The 16,771-nt window shown below is 38.8% G+C and overlaps 1 protein-coding gene across 5 annotated transcripts; it reads left to right on the top strand.

Annotated features, from left to right (window-relative positions):
• The first annotated feature begins 296 nt into the window (after positions 1-296).
• On the top strand, positions 297-16,387 carry opa1 (OPA1 mitochondrial dynamin like GTPase). Of its 5 annotated transcripts, XM_077607429.1 has the most exons (31): positions 297-504; positions 1,404-1,728; positions 1,899-1,995; positions 2,105-2,212; positions 3,835-3,888; positions 4,823-4,899; positions 6,598-6,753; positions 7,916-7,969; positions 8,475-8,579; positions 8,724-8,810; positions 10,032-10,145; positions 10,338-10,418; positions 10,492-10,566; positions 10,669-10,740; positions 10,844-10,943; positions 11,043-11,173; positions 11,308-11,380; positions 11,483-11,555; positions 11,642-11,757; positions 12,111-12,175; positions 12,378-12,454; positions 12,520-12,685; positions 12,916-13,068; positions 13,176-13,284; positions 13,613-13,692; positions 13,793-13,933; positions 14,005-14,121; positions 14,214-14,307; positions 14,388-14,498; positions 14,931-14,995; positions 15,129-16,387. In XM_077607429.1, the coding sequence occupies exons 1-30, from the start codon at positions 476-478 to the stop codon at positions 14,993-14,995; spliced, it is 3,105 nt and encodes a 1,034-aa protein (XP_077463555.1). In that variant the 5' UTR covers positions 297-475; the 3' UTR covers positions 15,129-16,387. The 5 variants fall into 5 exon arrangements, with proteins under 5 accessions (XP_077463555.1, XP_077463554.1, XP_077463556.1 ...); XM_077607428.1 differs by lacking the exon at positions 15,129-16,387 and having other exon boundaries at positions 298-504; positions 14,931-15,004; XM_077607430.1 differs by lacking the exons at positions 3,835-3,888; positions 15,129-16,387 and having other exon boundaries at positions 298-504; positions 14,931-15,004.
• Positions 16,388-16,771: the final 384 nt, after the last annotated feature.

The following is a 16,771-nucleotide window of genomic DNA, read 5'->3' as shown; positions in this document are numbered from 1 at the left end:
TTTCAATTGAAGTATTTTAATTGTTCCCATGATGATTATTTCTTTTTTTTAATTCAATTCTCCTATTTTTTAAATAAAACATTCAAAACCCATAATTGAACAAATGCTGCAAAATGCAAAAAAAGATTTGATTGTTCTATTGAAACCATTTCAAATTATTGAAAGTTGGTGTGCATTTATTTATTTATTCCAAAATTAACTTCAATTTTTATAACGCTTTCGCGCACTGAACACATTGTGCGCGTATAGACCGCAATTATACCGGAACTATTGTTGTGGTGTTTGTGCATGCGTGTGTTTCGTCAGTGCTGATTTGTTGCTCGGACCGGAATACCGGAAGTGGGCTGTCATTCTAGACGTCGGTGTCCTTTAGCTAACGAGACACACCAGTGCTTATCTTGTAGAAAGATGCATTGGGCTATACTTAATGTCTGACATTTAAATACATCTGTGTCATCTGGCTGCTAATGCTACCATGTTGCGTGTTCGGAGCAAGGTTATATGGTAAGTTTATATTTAATAAACAAGCAAGTAGTACTCGTAATCAGCCAGTCGTCTACGATCAGGTAAAATGCAATCAGAACTAGCCTAGCGATGACAGTTCTAGAAAATCAATGTTAAATTATTTGCGATCGATGTTTTTATTTATTTTAGGACATGGTATACGTTCATAATCTCCAATAAATCTGTTACATGTCAAGCTTTAGACCGCTGCCTGGCCTTTTCTGGGTAGATTTAGACGTTAGCTTAATCAATACCAGTTAGCTTGATAACGAATGTTTGGACTACTATATCGACTCGCCCTTTCCTTGAGAAAATGACGTTTTAATGTGTTATTTTAACTTCCATACATTACTATTTTGAACGCGAGAATGCCTACGTCAATGCGTTTATACTTGATCGATTATGTTTTTGTGTCGGTACATATACCTCAATCATCGGAGGTTCAGTAATTGAATCTCATTAAACTAGTGTTGTCACAGCAACACAATTATGAGTACGATGCCATACCTGAATTATGTATCGATGTCACTAGAAATGAATTGAATACGTCATTAAATGCAGTCGCGGAATTCCATGATCATTTATTTATTTTTCCTTTATTTTATTAAAACTAATAGTGATTGCTATCATAGCAAATCATTATTTCTTCCCTGTCAATAAAATCAAGTTTTAACTTTAAAAATTGTTTCATAGAAAAAAAAACATTACCCAAAAAAGTGTGAAAACAATCACCTTTTTCTCAGTCTTATTTTGTGTGCTTTGAGTTATTTGTGACAGTTAAGTATGGCAATACATATCTAGTATTGTGTCGCTATGAACTGCATCATAATGCCAATATTTTGATTACTATTGTTAAAAAGGATGACATTGAATTATGTCAAATTGATCTGTTGTGTCAGCACGGTATGCAGAAATCTGGTCCCCACTACAACGGGGGTAAAATTCCGCATCCCGCTTCAGAAGCTGCACCCCCTGTACCGTGCCATCCACCACCGTTACTATGGAAATACCAATTGCCAGCACCCACCACATCGCACAGCGTCCCGCTATTTCACCTCCATGTCACGCCTGCCCATGCGACCATCAAAGGTACCCCCGGGATCGGGAGGCCGTGGCTACCAGCAGAAGCGCAATTTCTGGGTGGCCCGACTCGCTGCCAGGCTACTGAAGTTGCGATACATTCTGCTTGGCAGCGCGGTAGGAGGAGGATACACAGCTAAGAAGGTATGCAGTCTGTATGGTAAAAAGTTTTCTATAATTCCTATTCAGTTCAAAGTTGCTGGATCGCTCAAAGAAAATGTGATGTTTAATCATAAATGCTATTACTATTCATGTTTTTGCATCGATTAATAAGTCAAAATGATAGTTGCTCACTTGTGTTTTTTTACGTGCAGACCTATGATGAATGGAAGGATATGCTTCCTGATTTTAGCGAATACAACTGGGTCATTCCAGACTTTGTGTGGGAACTCGGACAACAAATAGATCTTGGTAAGTCATTCTATTTTTGTCCTAAAGTCAACGAATAGTGTTTGCTAACCTAGTCATTCTGTGTGACAATATAATATTGATGGTAATGCTATCCTTTTATTATCCTCAGATAAATTGGCCAAAGCTTTACCAGAGATGGAGGAAATTGCCAAACTACTGCCTGACATTGACAAGATAGGAGAGAACTTCACCTTCATTAAAAGCATCCTATCCTCTGGTGAGCTTCAAACAAGCCTTTTTTTTCTAAAACGTCGAACAAAACTTGGAGGTTGAACATTCATACTACATGACTTTAAAATGATTATTATTATTATTATCACCAATGGGAAAACTAGTTTGGCAATAAGAATAACTTCTAGTTCAAACAGCGCCACAGAGCAAATTGTGTATGACTGTTATGGAGTTTTACAAGCTAAAATATGGGAGTTGCTATGATTAGACAGAGCTTGGGCTCATTAAAGTTGAATAAAAATCATAATACTACATATAAGGTTAATATTTGAAATATGTTTGTAAATATTCCTTTTGAATGTAAATGTAACAACGGAGATGTTACTACTGGTTACTTACGGTACTCAGACGATTTGCCGAAAGACGTTTCGCCGACGGACGTTTGGCCGAGGGACAGTTCGCCGAACGGACGTTTCACCAAAACGGGATTCACGCGGTCGCCCCGCCCCCGGATCGTGTGTGTACATGTTTTTCAACCTCGGTCCGCGGGCCATATGCGGTCCGTTACAGATAACATTCATTTAGGAATAACAAGGGCATGTACTGCCCCCGCTGGACATATTTCTAAATACAAGTATGTACTACAACGTGCTGCCAATTTTTTATATTTTTTATTTTATCCTTGCGTTTAAAGTAGTAGCCATTTGGAGATCACGCAGAACAGTACGTGACAGAAGACATAGAGAAAATAAAGTAGTAGTAACAGTAAGTACTACTGTAATGAAATTGTAAATCCAGAAATCCTTCTCCAGAAAACTTACACCAGCATAGAAAACGTTGAGATTAATCTTTGAATTAAGGTTCTCAGAAAATCATTTTGAATATATATTTCCTAAAATAATGGGAAATTATTTAAAATTAAACTAGAAGTAAAAGTGTGTTCCATGGCATTTTCAGGTATTGTTCTCTAAGCCCTCTAGTCTGTCCAATGCACTTAGAATTTCACATAAGTCTTCTAGTGTTGTTTTTTTCTCAGTGTCCGACATCAATCCCCAGCTTTGATAAATTACACTGCGTGTCCAAATGGCTACTACTTTAAACACAAGGATAAAATAAAAAATATAAAATAATGGCAGCACATTGTAGTACGTATACTTGTATTTAGAAATATGTCCAGCAGGGGGCAGTGCATGCCCTTGTTATTCCTAAATGAATGTTATCTGTAACGGGCCATATATCGCGTCGGGCCGAGGTTGAAAAACATGTACACACACGATCCGGGGGCGGGGTGAGCGCGCAAATCCCGTTTCGGCGAAACGTCCGTTCGGCGAACTGTCCGTCGGCCAAACGTCCGCCGGCCAAACGTCCATCGGCGAAACGTCTTTCGGCGAATCGTCCGGTCACGGTTACTTCCTGGTTAACTGTGACACAAGTTTTAATAGAGGGCAACCATTCTGCAGTGATGAAAATTTGGGTTTCATTTGCTGATAGTATTTTAACAATTTAACAGTTGCTGAAGCATGTTTTTGTTTTGCACATCATCTTAATGTGACCCTGCATTGATCATCAGCCCTCTGCTTCTGTCTTTCATGATTATTTTGTTTCTTGTGCTGTACCTCCTCTCTCCCTCTCCCCTGCCCTGCTGTCCCCCCTCCACATTATTCGCAGGTGTGAGTTTGGGTAGTGAAGTCAAAGGAGCTTCTGGTCTGCTTCTGTTGTTAGGTGTGTACACCAAAATCTCATTAGCGCTACCCACCTAACTCTTTTCTTTCTGTTGTTTTTTTGTTTTGTTTTTTCTTCTATTTGGGGGAGCATCTTGGTGCGCTTTTTTAGCGCGTCCACTTTGCCCACTGAGAAGTCATGGCCATGGTCATATATTGATTGATTTTTTGGCGCAATCAGCAGTTTTTGCAGATTTTATATTCAGAGAATTTTTCCTCTGCACATAATATCACATTACATGTTTAAATTCGCAAGCATTTTAAATTTTTTTGGACCTAGTTATCACCTGGTGCAAGTTCTAATAGAACATGGTTGGCTTCTATTTATCTAATTAAAAATAATTCCAATGCAAATCCATGATGTTTTCCCTTTTATATTTCCTCTTTTTAGACTTTGCTTGTGTTCATGCCTCCTTTGACTTCCACCCTCTTTATCCCTTGTTCCAAATGTACTCTTAAAGTTGTTTGATCTTCCTCTGCTTTTAGTTGACCCTCAGATCTATGGCAAATGCATACACTTTTCTATCATTCTTATAATTTTCATTATGATATAAAAACGCAAAATTGTCAGTCCATTTTCTGTCAGTTGTGGTAACACAAATGCGAATATGGTGTGACTTTTCTTTATGGTTACTACTAACAGAATTCATTAATTAATTAACATTCTATCAGCAATTTTACCTTACAAAACACTGCCTTACTATGCTGGATGTCTTTTATCACCTCCAAGAGTTGTTTTTTTTAATAGTTTGTATACTTTCTATCTTTTGAAATTATGTTTGTACTGAATCTGACTTGGTTCATTTTCCAACAGCCTACATTTCCCAAACATCAGACATTAATTTATCAGGCAAAATCGTCACCTGGGAATTTTATGCATTTTGTAAAAAAAAATATTTCACCTACAACGCTCATGCTTACGTTATTTCTGTTAGAAACTTCAGGTGAGCCACCATTGAAGGCCACAGACACTTCTACATCAGCTTTGCAAGATGACAAGCAGTACAAAAAGGTAAATTTGCTACCCCTCAGTTTCTGATGTCTGTGTTCCCACGATTTGGTTCTTATTGCAAAGTAGAAAGATATAATAATAGAAATATATTCATTGTGATAGTGATTTGTTGTAGCTTCTAAATCTGGGTGACGACTTAATCAGACAATCGAGGTTTTATCTAGATATGTGCATAATTTTTGCATTGAAATGAATGCACTCAGCAAGCGTCAATGGAGTTTAGAGAAGGATGTTCAAGGGGCCCAACCAAAATGGATAAAAAAAGACAAATTTGGTGGGCGGATTGTTTGGGAAATAAAGTTGTCATCCTTGAAGGGCACGCAAAGTTTATATGCATAAGCTATGCTTAAATGTGTCCTAACAGAATAAACTCTTTTGGAAAATTCTGCCATAAATTTAAGCTTTTCTGTAAACGTTCGCATGTTCTATTGTTCCCCCCGATAAAATAAGGGGATATAATATTTCTTTTGTTAAGTTAATGTAGCCATATAACACAATATCCTATTTTAATACTATAATATATAATGTAAGTATTTCAGAACGGGACTGTATATTGATAACATAAACAGAGATAATTAACTTAAAAAAACAGTCTTCCAACACATTGAAGTGGTCTAAGGGGCTCTCTTTTGAGCGCAGAAGGGTTTAGATCTCTGACAGCGACTGCCCATTTATGCTTTTTTCATATGAAATAAATAACCAGCACTCTGGAGCATTAAAAACCCTGTTATAAACCAAGGAACCCGTGTAGTTGTACTTCCTGTGCGGCAGTATTTGTTTATGCACACTGCTGATTTTTTTTTTCATCTACCAGGTTATCTTTGCTTCATCCCATTTACCTTATTTTTCCTCTTCTTTGACCCTTTTTTCTAGGTGTGTGTTAAGTATATATTCTGTTGTTGAATCTTACTTGTTTTTCCCTTGATGTCCTTTAACTTTGTCTGCCAACATCTCCAATATGACACAAAGAATAACACACTCAACATTACATTCATAGATAATATTGGGGTGCTCTATGTTATCATGCCATAACTCTTTTCGCATTACAATTAGAGGGCCTGGTTGGGGTGTTCAAGTCGCCCTAACCTGTTTGGTTGAGTTCTTCCCCAATAAACTCAACCATGCATACCTTAACGCTTGTTGTTTTTGGAATATCATTGTCAAATTAGGCATTATGGTCTGCACTTTAAGATTTTGGTCATAAACGTGACAGCTGAATTGATCAACTATTTAAAATGTTTTGAGGTTGCACAAATGTGTTGCCGTTTTGGGGATAGAGCTTTGTGAGAAGTAGACCACTATGTCCTTCAGCATTCATTGAATAATGACATTGTGCACTTGTTTGATCGTTGGCATCTTCAACAGTATCACCAGATTCCTTTTTCACATGTGATGTTGTATCTCAAGCAACCAACTAGAATGATTTTTGCTCCTTTGTTGCGATGGGCAAGGATTTTGATAAACGAGATCAGATTGATTCCACTTGCTGAGAGATGCTGAATTGTGGTAATAACTAGTGGCCTCTTCAGCTGGCAATCTTGCAAAGATTGGCCTCAGACTTTGTTGTGCATTTGGTGCCAGTGACTGGGAAGTGTTGCCTTAAGCCTCACGTTGGGGAAACAGCATTGGCCTCGCGGGCTCCTTGCTGTCTATATATTGCTGCTCCTGCGTGTCTCTCATTATGACGTACCCCGGCAGGGTCTGCTGGGCGAACTCATTCTTATTCAGCAGCAGATCCAGCGGCACGAGGAGGAGGTCCGGCGGTCAGCTGCAGCCAATTATGTGCGTCCCCCACAGCCAGAGCCGGCTCCCAATCCACCTCCGAACAACAGCCCCCCTCATCACACTCGAAAGGTGAAGGTCCCACCGTGTTTGGATCTGCGCATAAAAAAAAGGAGAAAAAAACCAAATCCTGTGTTAAAGGTTCTCCGCTATCAAATGTTGTTCCTCGTGGCTAACTGCATTCTTTGATGGAAAACACTCAAATAGTCATTTAGATTTTTTAATCAATTCTAGTTTTTCCAGCGCAACGAAATATAGCGATGTCTCTCGATGGATCATAAATGCACGGATTGACGTCAAGCCACGGTTTTGAGTTACAGCACCTCAAAAGAAGTGCATGTCGATAGTTGATACTTTACTGTATATAGTCAAAGTGAAATAGAAGTTCTTTCTTTTCCAAAAAATACTTTCTAATTGCAACATTTCTATTTATTTAAACGCTATCCTCTTTTATAAGTAAGTAATTGGTACACTCCTAGTTAATACCCTGATGTACAGTATGCAGATTTGCCCATCGCCTCCTACACATAGGTATTTTGTCAGTGTGTGCGACTAGCTTTTGGGCAGGCCACATGTGGAATAACTTCGTCCCCGATGGAACTTTTTGTGTAAGGCAGCATGTGGGAAAACAATGCCGCAGCATGGTGTGATCGATACATATTTTTTTAACTTGCGCAATGAACATGGTTGAGGTGCTTTGGTGTCAAGAAGTGTGCAGGATTCTCACTTAGTATAATTCATATTTATTAACATTTCAGATGCTCTTCATCAAGCATAACACACTTTCAATCGCTCTTTCCTCGTCTCTTTCCGTCAAATCCCTTTCTTTTTGTGTGAACGCTCTCCTGTTTTGTTTGTGATCATTTAAACAAATCTGCTGCACATGTACCAAATTTTTACCCAAATTGAATTAGAATGAACTCTCAATCTTTAATTGCCTCAAAATGACTTTGGGATCTCTGAATCAATTCAAATCAAATCACAGTTGAATGGAACAGAATTCTAGCAGAGGGAGGACTGCCAATATCATTGTTTTTTCTCTCCCACTGTTTCTGTATTCTTTGAATTACTTGAAGTCTTCTAGTATCCAATTTTGCATGAAATAAGTGATTGCTGTGTTGGAAATCATTTCTTTATTGCGGATGTGCTCCCAAGTTCTACGATAAAGAAGTGCTAACTCAGTTTGTTATTTTTCTTTCCTTTTTTGTTTGATGTTTTTTTTAAATTATATTAGTCTTCAGAAAAGGAAAGGATTGATCAGCTTCAAGAGGACCTACTGCGTACCCAGGTAGGTTCCCACTTAAAGCATAGACTGTTCTGTTTAAGGGTCAATATGAGTATTGACATATGATTTTATGGCCCTGACTAGTAAATTAGAGATAAGGTATTTTCCGGACTATAAGACGCACCTATTTCATGGTTTTGTTTGGCCTACGACTTCTCAAGTGAGACTCAAACATGCCTGTTATTTTTTTTCCACGCTATTTCAACTTATACTCATGTGTAAGTGTTTTATTTATTATTGTCTATTACTTTGACTTATTCTTTGTGGTATAGTAATAGTTGAGCCTGATTTAGGGTATGTTCCATTAAAGTAAGTGGCTATATTAGGAAAGGTCGTCAATCCATTGTGGCGGATTTAAGAAATTTAGGGGAATGATGACAAAACAATATAAATGCAATAAAATTATATTGCTGTTCCTGTATAAATTTGTAATATAAAGTATTTTGTACCAAGCGATGTGTCATTTGACTGCTAATGCCTGTTGTTTCCTGCCATCTCTTATATATAGCTTAAGTATCAGCGTATGCTGGAAAGACTCGAAAAGGAAAACAAAGAGCTAAGGAAAGTGGTTTTGCAAAAAGATGATAAAGGCATCCACCAGAGGAAAGTGAAGGTTAGTTGCTCTGCATAACACACCACTAAAGCCCCAGGCATTTTATTAAATATAAATTTAAAAAAAAATCACTAACATAGTTTCTACTTTTTTATTAAGTCACATTACCGGAATGTTAAATGTCCTACCTTGTCCTTTTCATAGAAATCCCTTATTGATCTGTATTCTGAAGTTTTGGACATTCTGTCTGACTATGACGCCAACTACAACACACAGGATCATTTACCCAGGGTAAGAATCATAAACTTGCTAAACATTGCTTGAGAGTTCGGGTGGGTGTGGCCTAATCATTCACTGTGCTATGGGAATATAGCAGTGGCGGTCGGTGCATTTTCTCGTAGCGCCTTCAACATATCAATCCAACCCTCAAAAACTATTTTATGGCTATAAAACCTCTACTGCAGCTAGAGCTGCAACACATAAAAAATAATCAATAAATCAATGCACAAAAATGGGGTAAAATCCACTTCCTAGCAGGGCCCACAATTGAAATATTATTTAGGAATATAGCCATATTTGTAATTTTACTCACCAAAAATCCTTTTTACACAATATCCATCCTCCTTTCTTTCTTCCTTCTTTCCTATCGCCATCGAGGCTAATGATGAAAGTCGAGCCTGTCCTGTCATATTTCCGGCATAGTCCGTTTTGACAATGGCTTTAAATCAACACAACAATATACTATTTGCTTGTGCAGCTAAGTTAGCGCACTGAAAGTGCCGCACACACCATTTTCCCGGCTGTAACAGGCTTGCTAGCTTCGGAGTTGACCGCCCTTTCTTAATGATTTTTTTCTGGAAAAGTCCATCTGGAAAATAGCTTTGTGAACAAATCTGCAACAGAATCCATTTGTTTTTGCTTCTGTCAGCCATTGAGGGTGGAGTTTGCGATCTCTGGCTGCCTCGGGTACTGCTTCGGCCCGCCTACTAGCCAATCATAGTTGGTGAAAGCAATGACGTATCCCAGCCAGCAAAATGCTAATGCATATGAAAAAGCATTGTGGGGGTGCCAACTCAAAATCTGATTGGTTAAAAGCAACAGTCTAGTTTAATGCAGCAGAGCCCGCAGAACTGATTGTGAAGGCTTTGAGGCAGATCTGATCTGGCAACAAATAATGGCTGAAATGTGATTTGTTAAATGCTTCAATATGAAAACACACATCTGGAAGCAGTGCAACCAGGGGCAAAAGCAATGAAAGGAAGCTAACAGACCATTTGGAATAATAAGTATTAATGGACAAAATATAATATGATTCAGATATTTCTTATGCCAGCAGAGAAGGCCTTGAAGGCCCTGACGGCCTGCCACTGGAATATAGAATGTGTATGGAAATTATATTTGTTGTATGTATTATTTCTCGTGCATTTAATTGGAAGTTTTAGCTGCTTTGTTTTCTTAGCAAGAGATGGAATACTTTTCTACTCTTTTATCTCACACTCACTGTTCTTATAGGTGGTTGTCGTGGGAGATCAGAGTGCTGGGAAGACAAGTGTGCTGGAGATGATCGCACAGGCTCGGATTTTTCCCAGGGGTTCTGGCGAGATGATGACACGTTCTCCTGTTAAGGTAGACAGGCATACTTTATTTGTTAGGCTGTTATGGATTATTAATAGATATGTAATGTAAACAAAAAAAGTTATATCGTGAGGAAATGTATGTCTTGCCTATTACAATTTTCCATATTACCACAGCTGTACATGAGCCGCACTGCCCAATTTTGGGAGACCGTAGTTTGTATTTCTTATTTCCTATCTGCAGGTGACCCTCAGTGAAGGCCCCCACCATGTGGCTTTGTTTAAGGACAGTGGCCGTGAGTTTGACCTGACCAAGGAAGAAGATGTAGGAACTATATTTGTACATCTGGCAGAAATATTAACAAAAACTAAGCTTTAATTTTTTTTATTCTGCGCAGCTGGCTGCTCTGAGGCATGAAATTGAGCTGAGGATGAGAAAGAGTGTAAAAGAAGGACAAACCGTCAGCTCTGAGGTTGGTACCTAAGTTTTTTTTATTTAAACTAAAAATACCAACCATGTAAATGTGTTGATTTAAGCTGAATTTGATTGTTTTTTATTTTATTTTTATTAACAGACAATATCCTTGAGTGTTAAAGGCCCAGGAATCCAGAGAATGGTCCTTGTTGATTTACCGGGTGTCATCAGTGTAAGTAAAGCATTATAATTGCATCATTTATAGATGATTAAATAACAAGAGAACTTTATTTAAATGCAGTCATTAAAGTTTTCTTTTCATGCATCATCCCCAGACGGTGACGGCAGGCATGGCTTCAGACACGAAGGAGACCATCTTCAGTATTAGCAAGGCTTACATGCAAAACCCCAATGCAATCATACTCTGCATTCAGGGTGAGGTGTTATCATCCATTGCAATTCAAATGGCTGTATTGAAGCCACCGTCTAACAGTGAGCGGCATTGTGAATCCTAATGCTAGTCTTTCCATCCAGATGGCAGCGTGGATGCTGAGCGGAGCATTGTCACTGATCTAGTTAGTCAAATGGACCCCCAAGGGAAAAGGACCATCTTTGTGTTGACTAAAGTCGACTTGGCTGAGAAGAACCTTGCCAGCCCAAACAGAGTAAGATATAGAAATATTTGGTCAGGAAATAACAGTTGGATGTGGCATCTTTACAAAAGAGCACACATCCCAAATTTAATCTGAAGCTCAAAGATTTATTTGAGGAAAGAAAAGCAACTTTTTCCCCCCATCAGATCCAGCAGATAGTGGAGGGCAAGCTGTTTCCCATGAAGGCTCTGGGGTATTTTGCGGTCGTGACAGGAAAAGGTTATTTCCTTCAGGCCATATAATACTTTGAACAAAACTCAAATAATTTTATCAAGATTTCTCAGAATGACAGAATTTCTCCTTTTGCTTATCCTTTTATAGGAAGCAGTGGGGAAAGCATTGACTCGATTAAAGACTATGAAGAGGAATTTTTCCAGGGGTCCAGGTTGTTGCGGTAAGCCATGCAGCGTTAGAAATTAGGATGCCATATTTCGTGACGTTTAATGTGCGGTTTGGATTCACTTGTCCTGTGTTCCATAGGGATGGCATGTTAAAGGCTCACCAGGTGACCACAAAGAACCTGAGTCTAGCTGTCTCAGACTGCTTCTGGAAAATGGTCAGAGAGTCTGTTGAGCAGCAAGCTGACGTCTTTAAAGGTGGGATCTCTGTCTGGCCACTAGGGTGTTAGCAAGTGGATAAGTATAGGTAATTGTTAATAATAATCATAATAATTATAATGACCCACAAAAGCCCAGGAAGCACATGCAAACTCCACACAGTGAAGACTGACCTGGGATCGAACACATGACCCCAGAACAGTGAGGCCAACGTGCTAACCACTAGTCCGCAGGCCGCTCAAACACTTAATAATTTATCGATAATATTACCTGTGTGTTCCGGGCTTCACAATGTTCCCTCTTGTTTATACTCTTGAAACAACTCAACACAAGCTGTAATATCTTGAGGACAATGTTTTATTGATTTATTTATTTATTTATTATTTTTGTAGCATCCCGATTCAACCTTGAGACAGAGTGGAAAAACAACTACCCTCGATTGAGGGAACTGGACCGGGTAAGACAAAAACACACAATGTCATTGTTAAATATGACAACATATTCCACTAAAATATAACTTGATGGCGAGCAATCCACAACATGTAAATAAATATAGGGAATGAACTGTCCAAAATAAGATTTAAACAATAGTTTACAAACAAACCTTGAACGTGTATGTTATTTAAAAATGGGTTAATCAAATGAATGCCTTTTTGCAGAATGAACTGTATGAAAAGGCCAAGAATGAAATCTTGGATGAAGTCATCAGTTTGAGTCAAGTGACCCCACAACACTGGTAAGAAGAAAATTCCATATTTCTTTTTATCGAGTCTTTCGGAAGTTGACATTGTACCTTCACAGGGAAGCTATCCTGCAAAAGAAGCTGTGGGAACGCGTTTCCACACACGTAATTGAGAACATCTACCTGCCTGCTGCTCAAACAATGGACTCTGGGACCTTTAACACCACTGTAGACATTAAGTTGAAGCAGTGGACTGACAAACAGCTTCCACACAAAGCCCTTGAAGTAAAAACTCCTTGAATCCCTTCCCAATTTACCAATCTTAGCACTGACCTCTTTATTTTGGATGTTTGTGTTTTGATATATAAAGTAGTTAAGACAAATGACTGGCACGAACGCATGCATGCATTTCCCTAATTTCATGTTCCGTGACTAATCAAATTTACCCGTTAAAGCAAAGCTCTTTCTCTGTTCAACTTGAGCTTTGATTGACAAGGCGGGCCTGTTTTTTTTAGGTTGCTTGGGAGACGCTGCAGGAGGAATTTGCTCGCTTCATGGCTGAGTACAAAGGCAAAGACCAGGATGACATATTTGACAAGCTGAAGGAGGCCGTAAAGGATGAGAGCATCAAAAGGCACAAGTGGAACGAGAGGGCCATGGACAGCCTGGTAAATGCACTGTCAGCAGATTCTGCCTTACTGAATATAAGGCCAGATGTGTTGTCAGCTGGCCTTTTATAGCACTCTCACAATGTTCTGATTGTGGTTTGCATCAGAGAGTGATCCAGCACAATGCCTTAGAAGACCGTTCCATCACAGACAAGCCTCAATGGGATGCAGCAATTCAGTTCATGGAACAAACCTTGCAGTCACGCCTCAAAGACAGTATGTGCTGTCCTTCATGTTGAAAGCTTTTTTTTTAAAATTTCTAAATATATCTCAGGGGTCACGCAGAAACATTCATGTCCGAATTAAGTCATTTCATTAGAAATTCACAATATTTACTTGGTCGAGACAAAGTTTACATCTAGAGCAATGAATGATATGATCTGGTATTCTTATACGTAAATGTACTACTTATATGTATATATCCTGAGTGCTATTAACTCGGAGTCTAATGGACTGCTTAGTTAGTACTTAAAAGTTACGTATCTTAAGCTTCCCTTTTTATTTTATTTAATGCAATAGTTTATTTATTTTTTGTATTTTGCAGCTGAAGCTGTAATCAAAGACATGGTGGGTCCAGACTGGAAGGAAAGGTGGATGAGTTGGAAGAACCGAACAGCAGATCAGGTAATATTTCAACTGGCCATGGGCGATATATCAATTTTATCTCTTCGGGTTTCTAGATACCACCAGATTAGTTGATTAACTCTTATCACTCGCCTTGCAGCACATCCGTAATGAAACCAAAACGGAACTTGAGCGCTTGCTGAAGCTGCATGACGAACACACGGCTTACCTGGCCAATGATGAGGTCACCACAGTCAGAAAGAACTTGGAGGGACGATCGGTCGAAGTAGATCCCATGCTTGTGAGTCCACCATGATTTTTTTTTCTCTACAATGTGTGGTCCACTGAATAACTTCTTGGTGTTTATTCCAGATCAAAGACACATGGCATCAATTATATAGACGGCACTTTTTGCAAAAAGCTCTGTCCCACTGTAGCCTCTGCAAAAGGGGCTTCTACTACTACCAGAGGCACTTCGTTGACTCTGAGGTAACGAGAAAAAGGAAAATCTGCTTCATGGTGGTCTTTGTTGCCTTTTTGTTTAGCTGTATTCAAATTTGCTTTTGCACATTTTGCCCCAGTTGGAGTGCAATGATGTGGTTCTGTTTTGGAGAATTCAGAGGATGCTGGTCATCACAGCCAACACACTACGACAGCAGCTTACCAACACGGAAGGTAACAAGCAGTTCGTAGTAGTATCCCACGGTTTTTACTTCTCGGTCATATGTAAGTGCTTAATATTTTTTTCCACACAGTACGCCGACTGGAGAAAAACGTGAAGGAGGTGTTGGATGACTTTGGAGAGGATTTGGAGAAGAAATGCCAGCTCATCACTGGCCGCCGAGTGCAACTAGCTGAGGATCTTAGTAAGATATCATTTGAAGTTAATTGAACATCCAGTCGTGTCTCACTTTACAACAATTACAGGAGCTAACAGTGTGGCCAATGGGTGGCAGCACTCTTCAAGTTAAGACAAATTGGATGGATTGGATAACTTTATTCATCCTGTATTCGGGAAATTTCATTGTGACCGTAGCCAGAAAAGGCATAGTTATATATGTTAATTTTTACTGGCTTTAAGAATCCCATTGAGGTGGTGAACTTTGTTCATTCACAATACAATATTGAGATAAATGTTAACGTTGACGATGGCTTTAATGGATTTATAGGACCTGAATGTCGCCTTCCCATGTATAGCGTGAGGGTTTGTTTATTGAGAATGCCTCTGGTAAATAGTGAGTTTTCCTAATGTATGGTTATTGACTGTCAAGGAAAATCATATTTTTGTGATTTTGCAGAGAAAGTTCGGGAGATCCAGGAGAAGCTTGAAGCCTTCATAGAAGCTCTACACAAGGAGAAATAAAGGAGCCAGGTATTGTCGTCAGCTAGATGTAAAGCCAAAAGTGACATTTTACATATACGATATCACGCCTATTTGGCTATTCTGATTTTAAGACATTTGTTGAGTTCATGGTTATGTTTTTTTTTTCCTCAAAGAAAAATATAACGCACTGAAGAATAGAATTTGATCATCCTGGATTCCTGGGTGTCACACGTCAACTCAACGCACTCAACCGTATTTTAATATTCACACCTCTTGCTTCCTGATCGGAAATGAAAACCTGGAACTTAAAAGAAGAAAAAAATGTCTGTTTTTTCTCTTGGAATATACTTTTTTTTTTAGAGCAAGAGAAATTAGCCTATCAAGAATGGGATTTCTGGACAAGACATCTCATAGTTCAATCTAGAGGAAGACATTGAACCCTTAAAAGGACAGGAAGGCTGAATGTTTGTTGCTGTTTGCCCCCCATTTGAGCATCTGTCTTGTTTAGTTGCACTAAAGATCCAAAGTACTTGTGCTCTCTCTTCTCTCTCTCTCTTCAAGCTTTGTGACACTTGGGATCCTCCTACATCACAATGGCACCGTCAGGACAGAGTCAACTCTGGACCTGGATGCAATGTTTTTCAAAGGATCCTTTCTGCTGCATTGGAATATAAGAGCACGTATGAGTCATTTATTTCTGTCTATAAAGACCCTGCAATATACCCTCATGTTGCATATTTTGTAAAAGTGCATGTGTTTGTGTGGGCGGCATTGTCACGTCGTTTTCTTGAACGATTTCACCTTTTAATGCTAAGTATTTGTTGCAACAGATTTTACTAAAATAGTTGACTTTATTTAATTGTGTGTACATACAATTGGTGAATATAATAAAAAGTGTGCATGTCAGTGCAGACTTGGGACAAATTCAGTCTGAATATAGTCATAAAAGCTGTAATTTAATGGGAAGAGTACTGCATTTCTTTCTGGTTTAAGTTGAAAAGTAGTAATAATAGCACTGGCAAAAAGATGCCAACTCAAAAAGAGGTTCACTTACATTGTAAGAATGTTCATTTTCAGGACATTATGCTATATTTTGTGGTTGTAGTTTAATGTGGTGGAGTGCAATAAATCATGAGCTACCAGAGAAATTGTTAATATATTGCAACTCTACAAGCATAGCAACAGACATTTTTTTTGTATTCGATCAAATACCAGATCAGATTTTCTTCATGTCACATCTGTGTAAACATACATTATTGCCACATTTTGTTGTCCCCAGGTACGAGTGTGAAAGGGAATTGTTGTTCGTCTGTGTGCACTGCGATTGGCTGGCAAGCAATTTAGGACATTTCCTGCCTTCTGCTCTGTTTGCTGGGATTGGTTCCGGGAAGGATAAGTTATATGTAAAACCAATGAATTTCAAAAGTTATCCATCTGTGTGACTTGAATACTCTTTGACAATATTTTATTTAATTAGCGTGTAAAAATATGTGATCATACTGCAAAGAACGTACCTCCCAATGTGTTTGATAAAAATGCATAGTCAAAACATTCACAGTATTTTATCTGACATGCAGGCATCAGGAATGCGTGTAGCCAAGAGCAAGTAAGTCATTTTCCTTTAACTGGACAGGTGCTACTTTCCCAATTTCCCTTCCTTCCCAAGTGACTGGACTTCCATTTCCTCCAAAGCCTTTTTCCCGTGTTAGCATTGCTCTGCTTCAGCAATTAGTTGAGACAATCAGAGTGCAAGAGTACCAGAGATTTATGGCCCTGCTCCGACAAGTCCCATTGGCCCATTGTCTGCTCCATCGA

Source organism: Stigmatopora argus, chromosome 8, assembly GCF_051989625.1.
Source record: "Stigmatopora argus isolate UIUO_Sarg chromosome 8, RoL_Sarg_1.0, whole genome shotgun sequence".
In the NCBI taxonomy this organism is placed as follows: Eukaryota; Metazoa; Chordata; class Actinopteri; order Syngnathiformes; family Syngnathidae; genus Stigmatopora; species Stigmatopora argus.
The sequence above is the reverse complement of the archived record's forward strand: the minus strand, read 5'-3'. Positions and strand labels throughout refer to the sequence as shown.

Coding starts and splice junctions, on each gene's coding strand:
- opa1 (XM_077607429.1), top strand. CDS start 476: ATGTTGCGTGTTCGGAGCAAGGTTATATG. Junction 10,146..10,337: donor TGACACGTTCTCCTGTTAAG/GTAGACAGGCAT, acceptor TCCTATCTGCAG/GTGACCCTCAGTGAAGGCCC. Junction 14,122..14,213: donor GGCACTTCGTTGACTCTGAG/GTAACGAGAAAA, acceptor ATTTTGCCCCAG/TTGGAGTGCAATGATGTGGT.